The sequence below is a fragment of the Aulonocara sp. 'chitande type north' Nkhata Bay genome, linkage group LG3, assembly GCF_057382095.1.
Source record: "Aulonocara sp. 'chitande type north' Nkhata Bay isolate Kocher_YH1m ecotype deep benthic linkage group LG3, A_spYH_male_GT1.1, whole genome shotgun sequence".
Lineage (NCBI taxonomy): Eukaryota > Metazoa > Chordata > Actinopteri > Cichliformes > Cichlidae > Aulonocara > Aulonocara sp. 'chitande type north' Nkhata Bay.
The window spans coordinates 37287756-37297910 of NC_141346.1; the positions used below are offsets into that span (position 1 = coordinate 37287756).

Genomic DNA, 10155 nt, shown 5'->3' on the forward strand with positions numbered 1-10155 from the left:
ATATAATAATCAAAAGTAATTTATGGGCCAAAGGCCAAATAGGACCAAATTACTTCTCAGGTGCTTTTGATTCCTCTGAGTTTGGGGGTCAACCATCCAAAGCAATAAACAATGCACGAGAGAGATAAAAAAGAGAGTGTAGGTAGGGTGGCGGGGATGGAGACAAGTCTCAGGGGTGATTTATGACAGAAGGATGGCAGCATGAGTGAAGGTTTACAAAATGGGAGTGAGATCTGCTGTGATGTATGTTTTGGAGACGGTGGTACTGACAAAAAAGACAGGAGACCGAGCTGGAGATGAAATGAGTAGATCAGAGCGACGGCGCAGGTTGAGCAGTTTGGAGAGAAAGTTAGAGAAACAAGGGTCAGAGGGTTTGGACATGTGCAGAGGAGGAAGAGTGGATATATTTGACAAAGGATGTTGAAGGTGGAGCTGCCAGGCAGGAGGAGAAGAGGAAGAGCACAGAGGAGATTCATGGGTGTAGTGAATGAGGAGTGTTGGTGTGACGGAGGAGGATAGGGTGAGATGGAGGCAGATGACCCGCCGCAGCATCTCGTAAAGGAAGCAGCTGAAAGAGGAAGAAGAAATCAAATTGTATCCAGACTGGAATATTTTTAAGTGCAACCTTAAACTGTTTTTAAAAAGGTCATTCACAAGTGATTTGGTGTTTTTTTGTTGTGTGAAGCTTTTCTTATGTGTTTTTATGTTTATATGGTGGCAATGCAAATTACTCTAACGAACACTGTGCTGTTGAACTTCTACTAATACTACATACCTAGTCCCATATAAAGAAAAGTGACTTTAATGAATAAATTCGATTAGTAGAAATAAAACACTGATGCAAAACTTTTGTAGATACTTGGATGTATTTGATAATCAAAAATTGTCAGGGATGCAGGAGAGAGGACACAAGTGTGAAAACGGCAAAGGAAGACAAACAGGAATTAAAACCAGAAGAGACACACACAAAAAGCTAACCTTTCAATCTAAAACAGGAAGTTAAAGATGAAAAACTAACAAAAGACAGAGAGAAGGAACACAGGTAACAGCAAAATTAAAAGAACAGATATTATGAAGGTTTATGACAGCTAGTTAATTTTTTTTTCCTGGTTTCAAAAATACACATTTTCAAATATTACCACAAATCTGCGTTTGATGATTCACATTTTACTCGCTTTTTGTCTTAAAATTGCACTGACTGTTCATAATCTACTCTGTCTTATTTGTATTTTGGTAGCTATTACTACATTATTATTATATTATTATCCTCTATTATTAATTCGTACCTCTGACTTACACAGGAAGAGTGTAGGAAGTGAATTTAGGAAGTAAATAACAAAAAAAGAAAAATCTCTTGAAAGCAGAACATGGCAGTGAAGTTTAAGACAATCTTTTTAAGGACAGAGTAGGAGGAAGTACTATGTGATGCAAGATTTAGTCCTGTTTTTACACTCTTTTTCCCTCCTACACCTTTTTCGCCTACAGGTGGCTACTACCTGACCAGCGTGTACGCCAGCCTGCATCTGATCCAGAGCCTGGACAAGGAGCAGCCGTTCTCGGGCTGCCTGACGCCAGAGGTCCAAGAAGCGCTGAAAGAGTGGAGCTGCAGACGGAGCCGAGAGGCCCAGAGACAGAAAGAGAATCAGCAGAGCCAAGTAGGCGCCGCCTGCTTCGATTGTAGCAGTGCACAAGCCCTAGTAGCATTACATGTGGGTTTGTTGTGGAGTAATGTAGTATACAGCCTTCACACAAACCTCTCTTGTGTGAAATGGTGATTTATGTGTGGACAGCTGCTTATTATGCAGTGAGACAACTCTAATGGGATATTTTGGCCCGTGTGGACGACTTAACGGCAGAAACGGTTTAAAGACACGAAACTAAATCTTACAGGTGGATGAATGACGATCAAAAGAAAAACAAACACATGTGAGGCGGATGTCTTATTTTTTTCTTTCTTTAATCTGTTTTTCTACATGAAGGTTATTACAAACGCAGGGAATTGGATTAAACTGATAATATGGATAAAGAAACTAATGCTAATCAGTAGCTTTGCAGAAATCTCCTTACAGTTTTGAGCTTTCTTGGATAACTCTGGTCAAGCCTGTAAAAGTGTGGCTTTTATTCCATTTTTCTTGGACTGGCTCCATAATGTAGTGGTTTGCACGTTTGCCCAACAAGCAGAAGATCTCTGGTTTGATCCCAGGAGGAGATGCAAATCCCTTTGAGGTTGAATCAGTAGGGGCATCTGGCATAAAGAAAATGTGCCAAATTAAACACGCAGAGCTACCCTGCTGTGGCACCCTGTTGGGAATTAGGGAGCAGCCAAAGTAAGCTTTTATTTTATTCTATACTTCTTGGCAGATTTTCTCAGCCTGATGGGATGCAAGGCGCCTATTCAGACCTCTCGACTGATGTTTTGTGGCGTTTAAGTCTGGGATTTGATGGGGTCACTTAGCGACAGGCAGAGAGCTGCTTTGAGGCCACTCCAGAGTGGCTGTTTGGTTATTAGCTTCAAGTCACTGTCATGCTAAAAAGGTGAACCGTCGCCTGTTTGTCAGGTGGTTTATCTCCGTCTCTCTGCTCTGATCAGTCTGCCTTTCCCTCAGATTGATGCTATTTCCAAGCAGTGCCTGGCGTTTCCTGGACATCCACCATTTCACACACGCTGACACTCCAACGGATGGATTCAAGGGGGTTTTAGGGGTGTCAGCACGAGGTTTGGTATCTTAACCAAGGATACTTAGACATGTGGCCTGGAGCAGTCAGAGATTAACCCATTGACCTTCTGATTGGACCTGCTGTAACACCTGAGCTACAGCTGCCCAGTGTAAGAAGCAAAGCATCAGACTTGGGTATTAAACAGTCTATCCCCTGCGCGCTCACCAGCACGTCTTAGATTGTAAGAAAGAGGAAGTAATTGTAGGAGCTGCTTGAAGTAAGATAAGATAAGATAACCTTTATTAGTCCCACACGTGGGAAATTTGTTTTGTCACAGCAGGAAGTGGACAGTGCAAAAGTTATGAGGCAAAAATTAGAATACAATAAGAATAAATACAGTACACAACTGTACAGAATAGAATAAAATAAAATACTATATACAGTAGAATAAAATAAAATAAATATACAATAAGATAAAAATAGAATACAAATACAAATACTATATACAACTGAGTAAAAATACAACGATGACAGAAAGGATTATTGCACTTAGTATTATTGCATATGTATGGATGTGTGTGCTTGATCAGTTAAAGTCTTTATTATGGAGTCTGACAGCAGTGGGGAGGAAAGACCTGCGAAATCTCTCCGTCCCACACCGTGGGTGCCGCAGTCTCCCACTGAAGGAGCTGCTCAGTGCTGTCACAGTCTGCTGCATGGGGTGGGAGACGTTGTCCAACAGGGATGACAGCTTAGCCGCCGTTCTCCTGTCACTCACCACCTCCACTGGGTCCAGAGGGCATCCTAGAACAGAGCTGGCCCTTCGGATCACCCTGTTCAGTCTCTTCCTGTCCCCAGCAGAGATGCTGCCGCCCCAGCAGACCACGCCATAAAAGATAGCAGAAGCCACGACAGAGTCATAGAAGGTCTTCAGGAGTGGGCCCTCCACCCCAAACGACCTGAGTCTCCGCAGCAGGTACAGCCTGCTCTGCCCTTTCCTGTAGAGGGCGTCTGAGTTATGAGTCCAGTCCAGTCTATTGTTCAGATGAACACCAAGGTACCTGTAGCTGTCCACAGCCTCAATGTCCATACCTTGGATGTTCAGTGGTTGCAGTGGAGAATGCTTGTGCCTGCGGAAGTCTACCACCAGTTCCTTGGTTTTACTGGCGTTGATCTGGAGGTAGTTCAGCTGGCACCAGTCCACAAAGTCTTGGGTCAGACCTCTGTACTCCTTGTCGTCCCCATCAGTGATGAGGCCGACTATTGCAGAGTCATCAGAGAACTTCTGCAGGAAGCACTGGGTGGAATTGTGGGAGAAGTCTGCAGTGTAGATGGTGAAGAGGAACGGAAAAGTCTAATTCGCAGCAAGGATGTGGACATTTTATGTCCTGCATCCTGCACGCTCAGTCCTGCTGCTATTTCCAGGTTTAAGAAGACATCGGAGGACAACTATCTCCTGTCCCAATCTTTTTCTCTAAATGTTTTTTGGGGTTATAAGGCTCATCAGAACAGAATATCTATCCATCAAGGTTCCAGTTCAGGATGCTCGGACTGCAGGGCTAACACAGAGAGACAGACAGCTATTCACATTCACACCTATGGGCAACTTAGAATCATCAGTTACGTTAACCCCACTAACTGCATCTCTTTGGACTGTGGGAGGAAGCCAGAGTACCCGGAGAGAACATGCAAACGCCACACAGGTGGGGTCGAACCCAGTGAGGCAACAGTGCTAATCACCACTCCACCATGCCGCCTATCAGACCAGAACATCTTTTACTCAGATGTTCTCAATCTGCAGGTTTTGTTCTATTTGCAGAGGAGTCTACTTTGGGGTTTTGATTTCACCCCTTCACCAAGAAACTGTGTGTTTGATTTATCAGTTTGGCAGTTTCAGCATAATTACAGAGTTACTAGAAATAGCTTGTTTAGTAAATGTGAATACTTTCTGGATCTACTCTAGCTTATCTCATACAAGGGCCAAGACAAGTGTTTCCATGCAGCTGCAAAGCTTCTGCATGCTGCTTTGACTAGTGCTGGTGTTGGACAGCAGTATAGCTTTAACCATTTTCTGCACGTTTATGGATTAAACACAAAGCTGCACTCAGAAGCAGGCTACCCTGGCTTCGTCTTTGACTGTCAGAGAATAACAAAGCAAATCATCGCTTGATGGCACCAGTTAAAATCTCTTTTCTTCTGGCAGAACAATCAAAGTCTCTCTCGTATCAAACGTGTGGTCTTTGCAGCTTGGAGCGGCCAGCATCTGCTTAGAACTGTCACAGTGCGCTTTGGCACATAAAAATTGCACGAAAGAAGCAAGCGACATCGAAAAAGAGGTGCTAATCCATCCAAAGAGGTCAGATATTACAGCACATTAATTACACTGATGGCAACACAGTGTTGAGCAACATCACACTGTCCTCTATCTGTGACTCTGGCAGGTGGGGTAGAAAAAAAAGGAGCAGTGATCCACATTTGACTCAAAGTTGATTTCGGGCATCACCGCTGAAGCTTCTTGATGAAGTCGGGGACAGAGCTGGAGTTTTTGGAAAGCCGGTTTTTAAATCAGAGGTGAAAGAGCACACCTGGATTTCCCTGTTTTGGTTTTCTGAGTGCAAACACGTTTCAAATTCATTTGGGGGGATTAGTTTTTAGACATTTTTAGAGGTAATCCTCTGATCTGGGGCCGCTGGCTTACGACCGGTCGTGCACTAATGCGCGCTCACACACACACTAACACACACGCACGCTGACTTTTTACCTACACTCTCCTATTATCATCCTGCTGGCCCCACGTTTGTGTAACGGTCCACCAGATGCCATGGAAAACAGGCATTGTCATCCACAACGTTTCTGTCTCGTCACGTGGTTCCTCTCCTGGCTTCAAATAGCCGATCTAACTCACCCGGCAGCCAGATTTTCCACTGACACAGGCGGGGATCAGTGAGCCAAGTGCTATGAAGAAGTGGGCGGTCAGATAACATGAAATTTATTGAGCTGCATCTACCCATCGAAGCAGGCAAACACAATATGCACACGGACAGCGAGGAGCTCAGTGACTCTGTAAGTTCTGATAATGGCTGACCTGTTGATTATATTTGCTACTGACTGCTTTTTCTTTCTTTTTTTCTGCTTCTTTTAAAAGCCACTTATTCGTCTGTGGTGTGTGTGTGTGTGTGTGTGTTGAGGGAGGCAGGCTGGATGGTTTGTCTGTTTGTGTGTTTCCGTGAGCGACAGGGAAGAGGATTCTCCCTGGTTTCTCAAGGTTGGATGTTTGGTAAAAAGGATTATGTCCAGCATGTTTTCACAGTGTGTGTGTGTGTGTGTGCTTTACAGAGAGTTGTGAGGGCGTCTGTAGGTGGTCGAATCTGACATTATGTAATGGCTCAAGTGCCTGAAGAGTAGCGATTGTTGCGATAGACCTGTTAGTTTTGGGTTTGCTCGCTTTTTGCTCTGTGGAAAATGTGAAAAAAGTTTGTGTCTGCTGAGTGGTGGCGGTGGTGGAGGAGGGGGGGGACTTCAGCAGAGCACCAGAGCAGAGTGAGTTTAATGGATGATATTTGAGTTTGGAAGTGGACTCGCTCGAGTGGATTTATGCCGGGAGTTTGTCAGTGAAGCTGTAACATGAAGCAGAGCAGGGGAAAACAGAGCAGTTTCATGAAGATGGCTTTCGCGTGAAGCTCTCGGACCTGCCGGCTGTGTGTGGGAAGCAGGAGCTTTGTTTAAGAGGCATTTTTCTTTCATGAACGTCCTTTTTCTGATTTTTGGGTTTTTTTGGCTCATTTATTGTGGCAGCGTATCAGCCCGTGCTTATACAGTCCTCACTCCTCCTCTGACTCCATCTCTCTCCTCCCCCTCGTTTGCCCTCACTCCATAAGCCTCTTGACCTGTGTTTTGCATAAATACAGTATATATATTCACTCCTTTTCTCTCTCTCCCTCTCTTTCTCTCTTCCTCCCTCCCTCGCTGCCTCCAGAGGTGCGTTCGGATACTGTTCCAGGACGGGGAGCGGAGCGCCGTGCGGACGTTGCAGTGGAGAGCCGGGGAGACGAGCCAGGCCCTGGCGCAGCTGTGTGCCGCCACCTTCGGAGTGTCCGACCCGCAGCAATACACCCTGTACTGGCGCAGCGGCGGCGAGATGAGGGCCCTGCCGCCCCAGGCCCAGCCCCAGGACCTGGCCAGCCACAGCGAGGGAGGCCCCTCGCTCTCCTACCTGAGGACCGACCACGACTTCAGCAAGATGCGGCGGCTCACCAGGGGTGGCGCCGTGGACCTGAGCGAGTCGGTGTGTGAGGAGTGAGTGGGAGGCATAGAGGAGGAAGGAGGAGGAAGGAAGGAAGGAAGGAAAGGAAGGAGGAGGAGGAGATGGATGGTGGCTCTTGCTTTCTCTCTCTCTTTCTCTCTCTTGTTCTGTCTCTTTTCTCTCTCCGACGGTGTGTTGTGTCTCGTCGTGGGTCGGGACTTTTTCGTGACAAACTGCAGCCCTTCTCCAGACCAGGAGCAGAGCTTTAAAACAAACAAACAAACAAACAAATGGTAAACTCTTCCCTAAATGGACCGACGTGCAGAACAGAGCAGGACCAACGTAGGGGAGTGTTGCCAAAAAGTTGTACCATGTACCACTCAGTGTGGCTGCTAGTGTAAAGGAGTGTGCTGCTTGTGACAATGGAAAATGTGTAATAAATGGATTTTGGTTGTTATTTGAAACATGAACCCAGAGTTATACCACGAAGCGATTACATCATTAAAAACAAAACAAAAAAAAACATGTGAAGAGGCTCGAATCCAAAGACAAATTCTGTGAGACTACTGTTGCCTGGAAACTAATCACTTCCTGCGAGCGCGCGCCGCAAGAAGGCAAATAGTCCACCGCGGTGATGTAACCCTTCCACTGTATAGTTCTGGGTGAAAATTGGATATTTTATTACTTTTTTGGGGGGGTTTTGCTCCTTTTATGTGTAAATGTCTGCAGATTGATTGCTGGATGGAACTATGCTGTTAAAAGGTGGGGGTACGAGGCTTTCTGTGCCCCCTTCCCTCCCTTCCCCCCACCCCAGTGACAAAAAAGGGGAGATGTGTGATAGCCACGACCAAACCTCAATACCAAAGGGACGAAAAAAGAAGATAAAAGAAAGGCCATCTTGTGACACAACAGCTGTTTGCTTTGAAAGAAATCATAAGGGAAGCTTTAAATCAGCTGTTTATTTTTAGGCTCCCCCACAAAGACTATTTTATTTTTACTTCCTGAAGAGAAAAAAAAAGGAAAGCAAAGAAGAAGAAGAAGCTCTTCTCCCAGCTTGCGTATTCTATTTAATGGTTTTGGCAGGTGGAGTAATGGGCAAGTAGGAGGGAAGTGATAGAAAGGCATCATCTCTCTCTGTTTTTAAACCAAGTGAGGGAAGAAAAAAGACGGAAGCGCATCACATCCACACACCAGGACAACAGATTTTACTGAATGACTCGCGAATGTATTTAAAATCTCTCTCAGTGTTTATTCCTTTTCAGAACTGCATCCGTTTCATGTTTCGATTCACCGCTTTTGAGTTCTACTGTTGGCCGAGCCTGTTTTTCTTTCTTTTTGTTATAAGCGGACTGAGAGGACAGTCTGACCAATAAAACCGGGAGCCTCGCGGCGACTGGTAGAATGTAAATGTGCACGTTGCCAGCCTCTTGGTGACTTCCTGCTGCAAGTCATCACTATCGACTCACTGTTCGACTCAGTGTCGTTATCGATGATCATTATTGTGTGTATTTAAAACTTTGAATAGTTGAATTTGTTGGGTAGATATCGAACCTAAACATGTGGACATTCCAACATTTCTGGAGTTTTTGGATCAGCCGAGTCGGGGGAGGGGAGGAGGTTCAGTTTTGAGATGTGTTTTGAACATTATTGCATGCTTTTTTCATTTTAACGCGAAGGTTCTGCGAATGTGGCGTGCGCGTATGTGTGCGTGTACGTGTGCGTGTATGTGTGCGTGAAGCATGTGTTCATTGTGAGAGCTCACTATTTCTTTTCAGTGTAAAAACACATGACTGTATTTTGTCAGGTAACTCAGTATCGCAATAAAAAAAATTGCAATATCCGTTCGCCGTGTGGTTACGGTGAGTGAAGTGCTGGAGTGGGGTTGGGAGTGTTGACGGGTGCAGATTTAACCACCAGATGGCAGCAAATACTAACACTGTCATTTCACACCTTCACATTAATTTCTTACTGACTTTGAGTGTTGAGACTTATCATTGACTATTTAGTAATTCATGTATTAATCCATTAATTAACCCATTAAGCCAAGTCCTGCTTTTGGATTTATTATCATGTTATTTAAAAGGTCTCATGGAAAAAAATATTAAATTATATTTTTTAAATGAAAGGCACTAACATCTGCACTCATTGGTCACTAGTACCAGGTTGGAGCCCTGTTTTCCTTCAGAGCTGCTTTAATACTTCATGGCACAGATTCCTCGGGAATGTCGGTCCATGTTGACATGACAGCATCACACAGTTGGTGCTCATCCATGATGAGAATCTCCTCTTCATCCACATCCCAAAAGTGCTCTGTCGGCCTGAGATCTCGTGGCTGTGGAGGTCATTTGAGTTCAGTGGACCCATTGTCATGTTCAAGAAACCGGTTTCATCTGAGCTTTGGGACATGGTGTGTAGCAGCAATAAGGAGATGCTGCACTGTGGCCATAAAGGGATGGACATGGTCAACATCAGGCTGTGGGGTTTAAATGATGCTTAGTTTGTACTAAGGAGCCCAAAGTGTGCCAACAAAATGTTCCCCCACATTAATGCACCTCGAGCCTGAAACATTAATGAATCCACGTTTGTTCCAAATTCTGACCCTCCTTTCCAAAAGTCAGAGCAGAGCTTGATACACATCAGACTAGGTAACACATTTCTCATCATCTGTTGTCCAGTTTGAATTGTAGCCTCAGTTTTGTGTTCTTAGCAGACAGGAGTGGCACCCGGTGTGGCCTTCTGCTGATGTAGCACATCTGCTTCCAAGGCCAGTGTGTTGTGGATTCAGAGATGCGCTTCTGCATACCTTACTTACTTACTTACTAAGCAATCTGGCCTATTCCTCTCTGACTTCAGGCCTGAACAAGACATTTTTACGCAGAGATCTGCTGCGCACCGGATATTTTCCTTTTTTTTTCAGACTGTACTCTTTAAACCACAGAGATGTTTTTGTGGGAAAATCCTAATAAATCACCAGTTTCTGAAATACTCAGACCAACAACCATGACACATTCAAAGCCACTTAAGTCACATTTCTTCCTCATTCTGATGCTCAGTTTGAAGTTTTGCAGGTTGTCTTCATCATGTCTATATAGCTGAATGCATTAGCTTGCTGCTATTTGATTGGCTGATTAGTTACTTGCAGCAATGAGCAGCTGAACTGGTGTACCCAGTTAAGACAGTGTATGTACCCAATATTATATATATGAGAGAAGTAACAGGTCACATTTTGCATCATTTTTCATTGCTTACAGCAA

General features: G+C 44.6%; 1 protein-coding gene across 2 annotated transcripts in view; it reads left to right on the forward strand.

Moving 5' to 3' along the window:
• rin1b (Ras and Rab interactor 1b) overlaps window positions 1-8741 on the forward strand; it is a 41499-nt gene extending 32758 nt beyond the window's left edge. For both annotated transcript variants that reach the window (XM_086279151.1, XM_086279142.1), the window contains exons 11-12: window positions 1486-1655; window positions 6635-8741. In XM_086279151.1, coding sequence (XP_086135277.1) covers window positions 1486-1655; window positions 6635-6958 — 494 coding nt within the window. In that variant the 3' untranslated portion in view covers window positions 6959-8741. The remainder of the gene's footprint in view (window positions 1-1485; window positions 1656-6634) is intronic.
• Window positions 8742-10155: the final 1414 nt, after the last annotated feature.